At 35.3% G+C, this 16,255-nt stretch overlaps 1 protein-coding gene across 1 annotated transcript; it reads left to right on the plus strand.

Moving 5' to 3' along the window:
• The first annotated feature begins 1,208 nt into the window (after positions 1-1,208).
• Positions 1,209-15,966, plus strand: LOC110711865 (uncharacterized protein C57A10.07). Its single transcript, XM_021890307.1, has 3 exons — positions 1,209-2,319; positions 12,765-12,886; positions 15,429-15,966. Exons 1-3 carry the CDS (start codon positions 1,725-1,727, stop codon positions 15,744-15,746), a joined length of 1,035 nt encoding a protein of 344 aa, XP_021745999.1. The 5' UTR covers positions 1,209-1,724; the 3' UTR covers positions 15,747-15,966.
• Positions 15,967-16,255: the final 289 nt, after the last annotated feature.

Here is a 16,255-nt window from a genome sequence, read left to right on the forward strand (position 1 = left end):
AGTTGGGGTTGGGGTTATATTTGGGAGTGATGGATCAACTCTAACTACTGTAAGTCTTTTCATACTTATTGTCATGAAGCTTTAATGATTGTTTTCAATGTCACTAAGTTGCTTCTTAATGTGTTGTAGGTTGCTGGGAGAGGCAAGAGGCAAAAGGTGTTGAATTTGAGCCAACTCACTCAGTCAAGTCAGACCTCGACACTTCATCAACCAACTCAGTGAAGGGATTAGAAGTTATGCACAAGTTTGTAATAGCCTTAAAATTTGACATTATTATAAGTACCTTCTGGTGATTGAACAATGTTGGTTTTTGTTATACTCAATTGCTTTTGTGATAAAAGCACAAGTCTTTTGTTTACACCAACTATAATCTGTTTTTATGGGGTAGTGTTTATTTTGCAAACTCTTAAATTCAGTGCCTCGTAATGTAAATAATTAGTATTTGGAATTGCAAAGTTATTGTTATCATCAAATCTGCAAATGCAATATCATTGATCAAACTTCATTCATTAATAATTAGCAGTACAACAGGGTTCACTTCACTTAACAAACAACAGGTACATCATACACCAGATTTGTTAAACTCCTACTTAAGGAAAAAAACCAAAAAACCAAAAAACCAAAACAGATCCAAGAAAGCACTAGTGCCATTGAGAAGTTCTTCTCATTCCTAGAGCACTTCATAAGTTCAATACGCATTTGACCCATTTCATTCTTCATGTCTTGCACTTCTTCCTCCAAATTCTCCTTCTTTAATTACAGTTTCTCAATCTTTTCCTCCAACTATTTCTTCTCATACTCCATCTAAGCCAGGTTTGTGTCCCTCTCAAGGATTTGAAATCGAAGATTTGCATCCTCATTAGTGGGTGAAATCCACACAAATGTGTCGCACTTAGTGTCTTGTACAATTCAAACCCTAAATTTAGTTTGTTTCACCAACAAATCCACAAATTATTCACAAATTATAGGTAATTGTTCAAAAATAAACTTACAAGCCATAAGGGACATCCATAGAACTTGCTTCCCATATTTGGACCATTCTTCACTGCCTGACCACCGCATTTCTCCCACAACAACATTTCAATGGAGTATGCCCCCTCTTGAAGTAGATGACGAACCAGAACCAATTAATTGTTGTTAATTTCACCTTCGTGAATTTATTAACAGAGATAATTGAGAGGTTTTTTTTTTCTTTTTTTTTTTTTTCGAAAATTAAATAGAGAGGACAGGGGAGGGGAGAATTTATAAAAACAAAGTAATTTGGGGATGAAAAGTCAATTTGACCCAATAGTTATTGCCACTTCAGTTTGAAATCGGGTACTGTAGGTCACATTAAAAAATTACTCATTAAAAGTTAAATGGTATTAAAGGTCAACTTACTTTGACTTAATCAAAAGGTTTGCTTATTTTGGGAAGACCGGCAAAATTTTACTTATTTTTGACAAATTCTTTTTTTTTTTCTTTTTCTTTTTAATTTTTAATTTTTTTTTATTTCAGTAAAAATCTTCTCTCAAATTTTTCTTTCACAACCAAATTTGAAGGGTTTAGAATCTCATAATCTGTTTTGATTGATCAAATCTATAGTTATTATTGCTATTTTAAATCAATTATCAATTGTAATTTTATTTAAATCCTAAATTCCTGATTTTGATCTTATGATTCAATTCACTGGGAAATGATCGATATTTTCTGGGTAATTTCATTTCAATTCTTTGTTAAGTAGGATGAGTGGTCGCTCAATTGGAGGAGGTAGTACTCCAAAGAAATTTGATGCTTACCCTAGAGTCGAAATTGATATTGAATCATTAGGTTTTAGAAACCCTAGAAGAGCTAGAAATTCCAAATCCAATTTGATCAGAATGATTAAATCAGTTGCAAATCGTGTCAAGTATTATTACAAATTACATCCTGTATTAGCCTTTTTACTAATTTTGTCATTTGGATTGGCAATTATAACCATACTTATATTTTATGAAAATCGTGTTCGATTAGTGTATAATTATAGGCAATTCGATGCGAAACCGGGTTTTTATCCGCTTCCGAAGCTTACAAATCTTGTGATGGTAGCTGGGCATTCAGTTTATACTAGTAGTAATTGTGGGAAAGTTGATAATGAGAAGTCTTGGTTTTTGGAATCTTATCAAATGCATCCTGGTCAAGCTGCCACATTTTTGGAACATATTAAGGAGGGTGTTGAAGTTGCTGCTAAGGATGATCAGGCTTTGTTGTTGTTTAGTGGGGGCGAGACTCGAAAGGATGCCGGTCCTCGTAGTGAAGCCCAGAGTTACTGGCTTGTTGCTGAATCGAAAGGGTGGTTTGGTGAGTTCATCTTTATTGCTTGTCTATGCCTTTTGCCAGTTCCTAATCTATTTGAAAGAATATGTGTACATATGATTAATGCTATGCTTTAACTGAATTTAAATGTTGTCTTTTTTTTTTTTTTTTTTTTTTTTTTTTTTTTTCATTGCTCAATTCTGTTGTATGCACCGTTATTTGTATCTGAATATTAATCACCCTGACAATGGTACAATGTGTTTGCAGAAATTCTGTTGTATGCACCACTGTCGGTATCTGAGCATGTTTTATATTGCTCGTATTATTAGGAGTTCCTTCGGCCTTTGACGAATTACTGAATATTTTGTTGTAGTCACTGGCTGAATAGGAAACTGAGAAATTCTGTGAAGCAAAGTCCTGAGTTTTGAGTAATATTATGAGAAGTTCCATAGGAAATTGAGGATTTCCTTGAAGCAAAGTCCTAAAGTTTGAGTAATATTATAAGCATTCCATAGGATTTGAGGAATTCCTTTAAGCAAAGTCCTAAGTTTTGATTAATATTGCTGAGATGGCCATTGTGTAATTAGAATACTAGTCTCCTTGCTAATGCAAATGGAAGTGTGTGTAAAAAGTTGAGCTTGTTTGAGCAAGAGCAAGTTTGAAAATGAGTAAGGTGTTAAAAATGATGATTCTCCAAAAGTATATTATTGAAAGTAGAAGCAATGTAATTCTCCGAGTATGCGTAGTATTAGTGTACTATAATCATACCACCATATCTATCAAGCTATTATAGTATGATCCTTAAAGTTGTCCATTTGAGGCAACAACATATTTATCCGAGGAAAATGGTTCACAAGATCTAGGCATGAAACTCACTCATGAGCAACCTGTTGTTTTGCTGACCCGTCCAGCAGGGAAACAAGTAGATAATATTGTCCATGCTTGGTTCATATAATTAAATTTTAGTGAATTATCTGGAGCCTTGGGAGATGCTGTCTAGCTTAATCTACTAGAGATTCCAATACCATTTGAAATCTTCGAATAATTGGGGTATGTTTTCTTCTATTTTAATAAAGCTGGCTAGTAAGGGACTAAGGGGATTTCACTAAGAAAATTCTTTGATACTCTCATGATAGGATGCTAAATTTTGTTTGGAGATATTATTCTGTAGGTGAGATTGCTTAGTAAGTTGGTTTCCCTTTATAAATTTCTAGTTTTAGGCTATGTTAGTTCACATGATCTGAAGTTTTACTAGATCTGATTTCCAGATTGACATTATTTGTACACTAATGCTTAAGATAGAAAATTATCAAATGAGATGTCATTGGATTCGTATTATTGTGTATTTTCCAAAAATTAAATTTTCATATTTTTAATTCAAAATTAAAGATATGTAACGATGTGTAAACGCAAATAAAAAGATTCTCGATCTTTTGTTTCTAATTTAAAATTTTTTAGTTCTGTAATTAACTATATTTTGCTTAAAATTAAAGTATTATTGTTGCATTTTTTTTTTTTTTTTTTTGTTTTGCTGAACTTTTGCTTAAATTAACCTCTTTTGTGCCGAATTTAACTTATATCTGCTGAATATAAATTATTTTTGGAACAATTTTAGTAATTTGAAGAGTAGAACATAGTCTTATTTTTGCGAAAACGTAATAAGCTGGATATACATATTCTTTGGCTTTATTTAAGGAAATTCTCTTTGGTAACATTGTAGTTTTTCTTTTTCTCTTTGATAAATTGTATAAATTCTTATTATCATAAATAACATTATATTATTATTTTAAGTTGGTTATAACATTAATGATCATTTTTTATTAAATTCTTAACTATAGTTAGAGTTTTTTAATAATAAAATAATTTTAAAAAATTCAACCCCCTCCCCCACCCAGCCACCCAGCCACCATCTGAGCCCCTCCCTTGGCCAGCGGTGCCTAGCCCTCTCTCCCCTGCCGGTGATCAGCAACACCACCCTCAACTCATCGACTCATCCTCCTCCCCTCGCTACCTCCCCCACTTTCCTTCTCCTCCGCCGTATTCTAGAAGACAACCATTGAGATGGGTTTTGATCTCTAACTCGGGTAATCCCTCCTAATCATTATCATCATCATAATCATCATAATATTGATGATGTGATGTTGATGCTGATCATCAGCTTCGATTTCGGGTATCTCAACTCCCGCTGTCGTCACCGCTTCCGCCGATGTCGGGTTCTAGGTTTTTGCCGATTTCTCCTGTTGTTCATCATTCTCCTACTTAACTTGTTCAGTTTGATAGGGTTAGGTGTGAGATTGATGGGGTTGAGTATCAATTGAGGCGGGATCGGGGTGATGAGTGTAGGCTTTTGGGGGGTTTTTTGATAGATTGGAAGGGGATTTTGGTTGTGATCGTGATTTTAAGCATCATTAAAAGTATTATCCTAAGATCCAGTAAGGAAGGAGATTATGGTGCAGCGTGTTGGGTTGCACGCCTTTGGAATGGTGGTGTGGGAAGGGAGGGGTGGTCGTCGGCAGGGGAGGGAGATCTAGGAGGGTCACCGGCGAGGTGGCGGCGGGGAGCTGGCCGCCGCCGGCCTGGAGATTTTTATTAAAAAAATAAAAATTAACCTTGGTTAAAGATATTTATTAAAAATAGTTATCTTTGGTAACAAAAATTACAATGTTATCATAATAATAAGAATTTTTACAATTTACCAAAGAAAATAATGTAAAGTTGGGTGTTATCAAAGAGAATTTCCCTTTATCTAACTCCCCAAAAAGAACTTAATCGCACTATAGGTTTTGTTTATTTTTCTTTTTGTAGAGTTGATCATATTGTAGTGATTATAACCAATCAAAACTTATTTTTCTGATTGAAGCTGTTTTTTTACCGGAAGACATTGGAGAAGAATACGTTAAGTATGTGTGACTTTGTTTTTGCTATATAGTAAATATTTAAGAGTCTTATTTCTAGATAAACTTGTAAATACAGTGGGTTTACAGTAAATAATTTACATCAAATGTAAAGTTACCTTAAAATACTTCAAAGTTATCTAGATCCCAATATACTAGTAAAAAAAAGTTACATATTTTTTTATAGATGAAGTTACTCATTTACAAGAAACCTACCTTGTAAATATCACTCCTTCATATCACCCTTTATAAATTATATAACATATCCATTAAAATACTTCTTACCCCAAAGCAGGTTAAAAGTGATAACTTCTTAATTTTATGCCCCCAAAGTAGGTGTTGATAAAAAGTTACCATAAAGTTAGTTGATGTACAATAGAAGTATTGTACACCCGGTGTACCTAAACTTTTTTTGTTTAATTTCATTTCTTTCCAAATGATAAACCTTCTTGGAGAAAAAGGTCCACTTAAGCTAATATCAGAAAGTGGTCATCGTATGTGTTGTGTAGATGATTATGGAATATGTTATGCATACATGAAAGCTGGGTAAAACATATGGTCTCACATCATGATTATTTTTGTGGACAATAATGTGAAAATTTTGAACCTCTTTGACTACAATCCACTACATGGCCTATAATTATGAAAGACCAGTTAGAAGAGTGTGTTTTTTTTTATTTTTATTTTATTTTTTTTATTTTTAGTATGTGTAGAATAAGTGTTATTGGTTATGAGATTAATTTGTGGGGGAAGCAGTAATTTAAGAGGAGAGAAAATGATGGCAGATGGTAGGATGGAAGCAAATGTTTCGTTGTTTTCTCTAGTCATAGAATCTAAGCCATTCTTTTAGAGCATGTAAGACCTTATAAATTGTTTAGGTTGTAATGTAGTTATTATTAATTCGAATCAATTAAAATTCACATCATAAGTTTTTGTTTAAGAAAAATCTTATTTTCTTACAATTATAATTTTCTTCATAGTGGTTGTTTGTTTATCCCAAAATATTATTTAATTTTGTGAGGTATCCATTTCATATTATCTAGTAGAAGCCACATTTCCGCTGCGAGAGCTCTAACAATTGGTACAAGAGCCAACGTCAAAATCTTAAGTGGTTAAATTTTTTATTTTGAAAATAATTACAATGGGATGTAATAGTGGAACGGTAAAAGTGGGAAATATGAGATTGAAAAATTCAATGGGAAAAATGATTTTTCCTATTGGAGGATGCAGATGAAAAATCTATTAATTTTACAAAAGTTACACGAGGCATTGGCGGGAAGAGAACATAAACCCGAGGACATGAAGGATGACGATTGGGTAGAACTAGATCTTGAAGCACGAGCGGCCATAATCTTGTGCTTGAGAGGGATGTTGCTTTCTTGGTAAATGAAGAAGCAACGGCCACTGGCGTGTAGTCAACGTTAGATTCAAATTTTATGACGAAAACTCTAACAAAACTATCTATATAAATTTCAACTTGTATACATGCAAGATGGAAGAAGGCACCTCAATCCGAAGGATATGGATGTGAAGGTAGATGAGGAAGACTAAGCACTCATCCTATTGCTTTCATTACCGAAGTCCTATGAAAATCTGGTTCAAACATTGATGCTTCTGGGTGATACTCTAACCATGGATGAGACTAGAACATCGCTTTTAGTGGATGACCTTCGAAAGGTATCTACAAGTGGAATGATGTCTAGTAATGGGAGAGAATACAACGAACAAGCTCAGAGGAAGGAGCAATGAAAGAGGAAGAGGCAAGGGACGAAAGTCTAGATCAAAATCTAGACCTCTTGCGGAAAGACCATGTTTCAAATATGGTGAGCTTGGTCATTTTAAAGCTAATTGCCCAAATAAGAGGGTAATATTCAAGAAGAAGAACAACAACAACTCTAAGAGGAAAACAAGAAAAACAAGAGGTGAGTTATGTCTTAAATGAAGAGGAAGATTATTGTTACTCAATTTCAGAACCATGCAATAAGATATCCGGTAAATGGATGCTTTTCAAGAGCATCACACCATATGTGCCCAAACAGGAAGTGGTTTACACCAGAGTTTCGATGGTGGTACTGTTTTGATGGGAAACGATCATGCTTGTAAGACTATCGGGTTAGGTACTATCCGAGTCAAGATGCATGATGGAACAATAATAACCTTGAAGGATGTGAGAAAAATAATGCATGAAACACATCCCAGATTTGCAAAAGAACCTTATTTATCTTGGGTTGTTAGAGAAAAATGGTTGCAAAATAGTCTCGGAGAATGGAGTTTTAAAAGTTGTTCGTGGTTCCTTGGTTATGTTGAAGGGGATTCGTCACGGTAATCTTTATCCTCTTTTGGGGACAACTGTTACAGGTGATTTAGTAGTTGGAATCGGTGGAAGTAAAGACCAAACATAATGCACGAGGATATGGCACGCCTTGGGCATATGTCAGAAAAGGGTCTATCATTGCTTAATGGACAAGGTTTGTTGAAGAACACGACGAAGCCACAAATGGAATTTTGTGAGCATTGGCACATAGGGTAAAGTTCTTTACAAGCAAGCACAAGCGTATAGGGTTGTTAGACTATGTGCATACAGATGTTTGGGGTCCGGTTAAAGTTGCTTCCGAGGGAGGTTCTAGGTACTTTGTTACATTTGTTGATGATTATTCTAGATATGCTTGGATTTATTTTCTTAAGCATAAGAATGAGGTATTCGATATTTTCAAGCGGTGGAGAGCAATGTACGATCTGATTATGGTATCGAAGGGGGCTTTCAAGGAGTTTTGTGATAGGAAGGCGTTGTGGACATTCAGAGACACCCCACAGCAGAATGGAGTTGCGGAAAGACTGAATCGTACACTACTTGAGAAGGCAAGGTGTATCCTGCTAGGCAAAGAATGGTGGGCAGAATCGGTTGTTACAGCTTGTTATATATTAAATCGATCCCCACATTCGTATTTAGATGGAGACACACCTTATAAGTTTGGTCAAGGGAACATGCAGATTACGAGAGGCTTATAGTCTTTGGATGCACGGCTTATTATCATGTTAAGGATAACAAGCTTGATGAAAGAACAAGTAGTCTTTTTAGGGTATCCAAAAGGGGTTCAGGGATATCATCTATGGAGTGTAGAGGATTCTAAATTTGTAATCACAGATGTGACCTTTGATGAAAGATCTATGGTAGCTTTATCTAAAGTTATGGTGCCTAATGATGGTGCTGTTGGAACGACTACAAATACTCAAGTGGTTGAGATAGAATCTAGAGACCAACAAGATTCTAGTCATGTTCTGAGGCATTATGGGCACGTAAACTTGGTAGATTATGCACTCTCAGGTGGAGGATGATGAGCCGGTCACCTTCAAACAAGTTATCAATGAAAGAAATAGTGAGAATTGGTTGCTATGGAAGAAGAGATGCAATCTCTTCCTAAAAATAAGACATGGGAGGTAGTCCTATTGCCCATGGGAAAGACTGCCATTGGTTGTAAGTGGGTGTACAAAAGGAAAGAGGATCCTTCCAAGCTAGATTAAGTAAGGTGTAAGGCTAGGCTAGTGGCCAAGGGATTTACACAGATAGAAGGTGTTGATTACAATGAGATATTTTCTTCGGTAATAAAACATAATTCTATTCCGGTGGTGTTGAGTCTTGTAGCTCATGGAGATCTTAAGCTGGAACAACTCGATGTGAAGACAACCTTCTTACATGGTGACTTGGACGAGGAAATCTATATGTATCAACTTGAGGGATTTAAGGTATGTCACTTAAGGAAATCACTTTATGGATTGAAACAATCTCCTCGACAGTGGTACAGGCGATTTGATTCTTTTATGTTAAAACAAGGATTTTCCAGAAGTAATTACGATTGTTGTGTATACATTCGTAAACTTCATGGAGGTGATTATATCTATCTATTATTGTATGTGGACGACATGCTTATTGCTTCTAAAAGCAACTTGGAGATAAATAGGTTAAAAATTCAACTCGGTGAAGAGTTCGAAACTAAAGACTTGTGCTGCAAAAAAAATACTGGGTATGGAGATTAGAAGAGAGAGATCAAACCGAAAATTGTTCTTGAGCCAAAAAGGCTACATTGAGTGGGTTATAGAAAGGTTTGGGATGAAAAGGGCTAAGTCAGTGGTGACACCATTGGCTCCACATTTCAAGCTTTGTGGTAAACAATCTCCCACTACAGCGGAAGATAAGGCATACATGGATAATGTACCTTATGCTAGTGCATTAGGCAGTTTAATGTACGCTATGGTATGCACACGTCCAAACATTTCATAAGCAGATAGTGTTGTAAGTAGGTTCATGGAAAACCCTGGTAAGGCGCATTGGGAAGCGGTGAAATGGATTTTACGGTACTTAAAAGGTACCATTGACACAGGTGGAGATACATGTCAAATAAGTGGCTTTGTTGTCTCGGATTATGCCGGTGATTTAGATAGAAGAAGATCTACTACTAGTTATGTGTTTAAAGTATATGGTGCTCTAGTTAGTTGGTGATCAATGTTTCAGGCTACATGGCTCTATCTACTACAGAAGCCGAGTATATGGCTATGGCGGAAGGAGTTAAGGAAACATTATGGTTGAGGGGACTTCTGGATGATTTAGGGTTGAAGCAGGATTGTGTGAATCTGAATTGTGATAGCCAAAGTGGTATTCACTTAGCCAAGAACCAGGTTCATCATGCTCGTACCAAACATATAGATGTGAGATATCATTTTGCACGGGATGTCATAGAGGAAGGTAGTATTTCTCTAATGAAGGTGCATACAAATGAGAACCCTTCAGACACGTTAACCAAAGTTGTCTCAGGAAGCAAGTTCCAACATTGTTTGGACTTGCTGAATATTGTCCCATGTTAGGCATTACATGGAGAAATAAATGGAACTAAGATTGGTTTGATCCCGGTGAAGGGTACGTAGGCAGTCATTGTGAAAATGGTGCAACCGGATACGAAATACGCAATTTGTTCCTTTAGTATTTTGAATGTCTTCAAATTATGAACGAGGTGGAGAATTAAAGAATAAGTGATATTGGTTATGAGATTAATTCTCCCTAATTAGTAGGGAAGCATTAATTTAAGAGGAGAGGAAATGATGGCAGAATGGTAGGATGGAAGCAAATGTTTCGTTGTTTTCTTTAGTAATAGAATCTAAGCCATTCTTTTTAGAGCATGTAAGACCTTATAAATTGTTTAGGTTGTAATGCAGTTATTGTTAATTCGAATCAATTAAAATTCACATCAAAAGTTTTAGTTTAAGAAAAATCTTATTTTCTTACAATATAATTTCCTTCATAGTGGTTGTTAGTTTATCCCAAAATATTATTTAATTTTGTGAGGTATCCATTTCATATTATCTAGTAGAAGCCACATTTCCGCTGCGAGAGCTCTAACAGTATGGTTGGACCTTGTCTTATACTCTAATGGAATGGATACAGTAGCACACTGAAGAACAATCAATCTAGATTTAAGGATCAAGGTTAGGGGTAACCTTAATTTAGGGTTAGCTTATTTGTGTTTTCTTTGGAAAAATGGCCTAATTGAGTCAATTGACGAGCATGTTTTGGGTATAAATATAGACGAAGCGTTTAGGGTATGAATATTGATGAAGCTGTAGTAACTTTCCTTTGATGACCCATATTTTATTTTCCTATCTTTGCGACTCCCTTATAGCTCAAATGCTCAATTAATCAAAGCTTTGTCCTAAAATTTTAACTGATGTTTCTTAATGCCTCATTAATCAAAGCTTTGTTTGGAAACCTATTTAAACAAACAATCTGTATTGAGCTTTGCCCAGTTATCTTAAAAATGTCTTAGTCGCTTATAGATTAGGAGTTAGGAAAAAGATATAAAACAGTATACCAAAGCACAAGGCTTCGAATCACTAAAAGGGGAAATCTGAAGCTAGTAAGTGGAGGAGCCATGGCATCAAGTTCAACCTTAGAGGGAGACTTTGCAGGGGAAAATGAACTATCATGAAAGCAGTTTAATTAATAATTAAGCTAACAGGAAAGAAGATTGAGGAAGCAGTCCTCTAGAGATTCCAAAATTCAGAAAGAAGCTCAGTGTATGGCTGAAGGTACTTTTCTAAGTATGAATCAGAGGACCAAGATAGAGAAGTTGAGTATATTGGGAAGCATGAACGTCTTGATTGACTTCATATTTTCGAAATGGTGCGAGAGAGAGAAGAAAGTTAATGTGGTAGCTATGAAATTCAGGAAATGCATTTCAGCGAAGGACCAAAGGATTAGAAGAGATAAAAGAAGATATCATATAAATTTAACCCATGTTCACTTTTGGTCACTTTTGATCAGTCAACGTATATTTATGTCCGTTTGGATATGGGATATTAAATTATATAACACTTATTTGTTTTAATCGTCTTTGGGTTATTTCAGGACATGGGATTGGTTGTATTTAGTTTCAAATTAAGTCTTAGTTTGAGTAATATGGTTTTTGCAATCGAGTTCGGTTGGTTTGTTTCTAGCATAAGTAAGGGGAACTGAAATAGTTCATATAATGATATAAATCTTTTTGCGTTAAATCGTATGCGAATTTGCCAATGTTTTCTTTTCAACCTGCTGTCAACCTAAAGAGTGAAATGAATTTGAAAACTTCTATCATCAGCTTATCTTGTGATCTAGGGACTGAATAGTTTCATACTTGATATTTAAAATGTTGGAGATAGCATTTCGTTTTGGACCATAGTTAATTTCTTCATTCAGGCTAGTTGAAATTGTTTTTTGTTTGGTATAAAGATGCTTGAGTGCACAACAGTAGGCTGTACAGTGACAATATATTGCTTGGTCCTTGGACTAATGGGTCATTGCCTGATCTTTTGACCTGATAGGTTGCTGTAATACCAGTTAATTTATTTTAGAGTGTATATGTCAACTAAATAAAAGTTATCAATGAACTGTTTCTACTAATACACTCAGTTGCCTATCAGATCAAGGGCCTAATAAATTTAGCCTTTTGAAGATCAAGAATTCATAATGTCTTAGATCATGTTTAAGGTGCAAACATCTTTTTTGTATCTGCAATGCTGCATGGTTATATTTGCACGAATTTTACCCTCCCAACCTGCCATTGGTTGGTATTTTAAGGTGTTGGGGCTAGTGGTACGTATATTATGTAAGGAATGGCTGGCTAATAGTTTCAGATTTTTTGCTGTGTTTTTATTATAAATTTTTGGAATCTGATCTTAATACTTTGTAATATTTGGCGTTCCTTCTTATCTCAAAGGCCATAAATTATCTGAAAGAAAGAAAACCTTCAGCATCTGAATTACCATTAAACTGCTGTTCTGTCATAGCAACTGAGATTAGTAACATTTCATGATAAGCTTCTTAATCTTTGAAAAGTCCTATCTAAAACTTGTTTCGCTTGCTTCTTCCCTCTTCCTGTATGTTTACATTACCTTTATGGCTTATCTTCAAATGAATTATATTTGGCACCACCCTGGTTGGGATGGGTAGGCCCACCACTTCACAAATAGAGCAAGGGATAGAGCTCAAAATGTTTTTGCATTAATTTTCTTCACTTGTATCTGTGTGGCGCCCTTCACTGATTATTGTTACTGTTATAATTTGTACAGGGGAAGGAAATGTCAGGGAGAGAGCACTTACAGAAGAGCATGCAAGGGACAGTTTTGAAAACCTTCTCTTTAGTGTTTGTCGATTCCGGGAGCTCACAGGCACATATCCTCTAAACATAACAGTAAGTTTTTATATTTGTGTTCATAAAAAAGGACATATACAAGATATATATGAAAGCAAACTGTGTAAAGCTTGTTCTTTTACACTATTGCTTGAGTCTCTAATTCTCTATAGGATGCTTAATATGACAAGCCTGCTCTTGGATTTACTCTATATCAATATGTGCTCCATGTTCATTATGCACAGAAAATTAAAAACTAGTCTCATACAAATATGTTTAGAAACACATGGTCATGCAATTATGGTTAAAATTAAGATTACATTAAAACTTGTTAAAAATGCATTGTTATTATGTTATCCCATTAGTTTTACATTAGTATGCCTAGCTTACATCTACATTGTTTTTTAAATAAGTCATTTCTAAATGGTGTTTAATATACTTATATACTGGAAGCTCTGCAAACATTCATGAATGTAATAATATAAATTTGGAAATTCATGATTTTTTTTTTTTTTTTTTTTTTTTTGACTCACAAATTCATGCTTCTTTTGCTTAGCTGTTTGTGCATTGTGGTAATGGTATTAACACTATTTGAAATATGTAAGAAAATATCATGCCAATGTTTATAATTATGCAACTCCAATTCCGATTTTCCGAACATATGCTTTTCTATCATCACCATTCACTATCATCCCAAGTGATACTTTGGATATAAATATTTTAACCTTATTGTCTGTCAATTGAGCTGCAAGGTTTTTGGTATGCCTATTTTTAGTCGAGCTGCCTAAGATTTGGCATGCTTATGCTACATGCTATTAATGTCTTCAAAGAATCTAACATGGAAAGTGTAAATTGTATTCCAGTGATTTGTTATACTAAGGTGTATAGCATATATGTGTAATTGTTTATGCGTGTAATGAGAAGGGTAATTTAGGTTCAAGATGGGAGGATGAATTTGTGGCCTTTGATCATTTTTTTTTTTTTTTTTTTCATACTATGGGGAAAATGAAATCTAACGCTACACACTGCACTTGTCATATGAGATATGAGATCATGATCCAATCTGACTAAAACTAAGAGTGATTTTAATCTGTTTCACAATAAAGAAACCGCGGGAGAAGGAGGAGGGAGGGGGGGGGGGGGTAGAACTGCCATTTTGGCACTCCCCCAGCAATCTCTTTGTTGCATCAGGATTTATGGATGTTGCTTCATAGTGATAACTGATAAGAGGTGAAGTAAGTAATTGGACATTAAAATAATTTCTATAATCGCTGCTGATGATTTGATGATGACAACCCTGCTAAGAGGTAAAGTAGTTGGATATTAAAATTCTCTATAGCCAATGATCTTTTTTCATAATTCCTTCTCTCCGTAACCTGCAAAGATGCTTCCTTAGACGCTGATAACCTACCCCTATGAGCTGCTGCTGATGCATGATAGTCCGCATCATACAGTAATTACATGCTGAGGTTGACATAAAGTCTGCAGGGACAATGTGGGTGATTACTGGAAGCCTCGTCTTGAAGTCAGAATAATCTTGGGAAGAGGAGGTTGCTATGCACTGATTTATTAGCAAGTAAGGTGAAGCTGTGATTGAGCAGAAAAATCTGTTACAATCTACAAGCTTCCGAGGCTTGATTCTCTCATAAATTATGCTGAACTCTCACCTTCCTTCACAAGCTTCTCATAACTAAATTAAAGTTTGCTTCCAATATACCCCTCCCAGCCTCCCTATGTGTCATTTTCTTGCCAGGGGAATTGCTGATGGAGGCAGGAGAGAGAATCAGAATTCATGGCCATGGGCAGATATATTGGTACTTGGTGGTGTTATTTGGGATTGATGGACCTTGGCACCTTATAGAAGAGAAGGGAGGGGAAAAGCAACAGGTAAGGGTTGGGAAAACTTTGGGGCCGTGAAACTAACCTTGCTGTGCACTTATCAAAGCGCTATTGCTGCTTTGCTGGACATGGCTATGATGACTGAGGTCAGGCAACTGTGGTGTAATTATTTGCCTAGCTATTTTTTTTTTAATTTTTATTTCATTCATCAGAACTTTGTCTAGTGGCCGTAATTTGTTCCTCTCTAGTTCTGTATATAAAGTCACAACATCCTCCAGCATACTACACCTTCCTCAGATACATATTGGGACTATTCTCTTAGTACTCCGTAGTAAATTTATTGCATTTTGTTTAACTTCCTCTAAAATGTTTGAATTTTGTTTTTCCTGCTAATTATGTTTTGTTGCAACTTGCAAGGACATGATACACATCAATGAATTTTGACTCAAAAAACATAAGATGACTGTGGTCTGTGGATATATATCTTTGAGGCATAAAACTTCACACTAGCAAAGCATATTGAGTCACGACATTCTTCTGACAATGTGTCATTTGAGCCTTGAGAAAATCTTATCCTTTTATTTGAAGCCTTAGAAGATGAGATTTGATTCATCTTTTTACTGTAACTGGAATATGTAGTAGTACTCATAGTTGTAACTTACATTGCTCAGATTCTGAATCTATCTAGATACAGTTGAGTTCTTTGGTTGTCATAGTTGAGAGTTTATTCTAACAGAACCTGCTTAATTTTTTGTACTATCAGGTTGTAAGTTATGATTTTAAAAAGGAGAGGTTTGCACAACTTCACAGGTTGGCAATTGGCTTCCCTGCATCAAGGTTTTCCTATGTGGGCACACCTGCATCGGCGACTTCTGAAGCAGCAGCTAAGAAAGGTGAATCCTTAGTGAGATCTCAGTTTGAAAAAGACCCATATGGCTGCCTCAGTTCGCTCCATCACAAGAAATTGAGGCGAGATCCTTTTCATCGGTCAATACCTTATCCTAATGGATGTCCCGAAATTGAAGGCTTGTTCAAACATTGTGGAACATCACTTTACGGAGGCCCTCTTCCATGGGGTTAATGTATACTTTGTGGCTATGTACTTTTTATGACCATTCACACAATGAGCGTCCAAATGTTCTATTCCAGATTTGTTGCAGATGTAGAAGATAAAATTCCTAATCAGGCATTAATCGACTTTGCCGTGAAGGATTAAGAACTACCAAGGAATAGTGGGGCATTTTTTCCCATGGTTTCGACCTCTCCTATGGGTTAATTTGAGATGCAATATTCATACTCCATATATAATCTATAATTTAAGCAATATTTGAATTGAAATTGAAGATAATGAAAACGTATTTTTAAGTAAAATAAAAATAAAAAGGAAAAGCCACAAGGAAAATGAATGTTGTAAAAAAGTGTACTGGAAAAATAACTGGTGGAAGAAACAAGCCACATACAAAAAAAAAAACAAATGAAAAGCAAACTGGTAACAAAAACCAAAAATTACTCCATAGAAATAAAAACAAATTTAGAGCAAGCCAATCCACTTGTATTTACTCATTAAACGACGTAAAAATTTCTCGGGTC

The sequence above is a fragment of the Chenopodium quinoa genome, unplaced genomic scaffold (assembly GCF_001683475.1).
Source record: "Chenopodium quinoa cultivar QQ74 unplaced genomic scaffold, ASM168347v1, whole genome shotgun sequence".
NCBI lineage: Eukaryota > Viridiplantae > Streptophyta > Magnoliopsida > Caryophyllales > Amaranthaceae > Chenopodium > Chenopodium quinoa.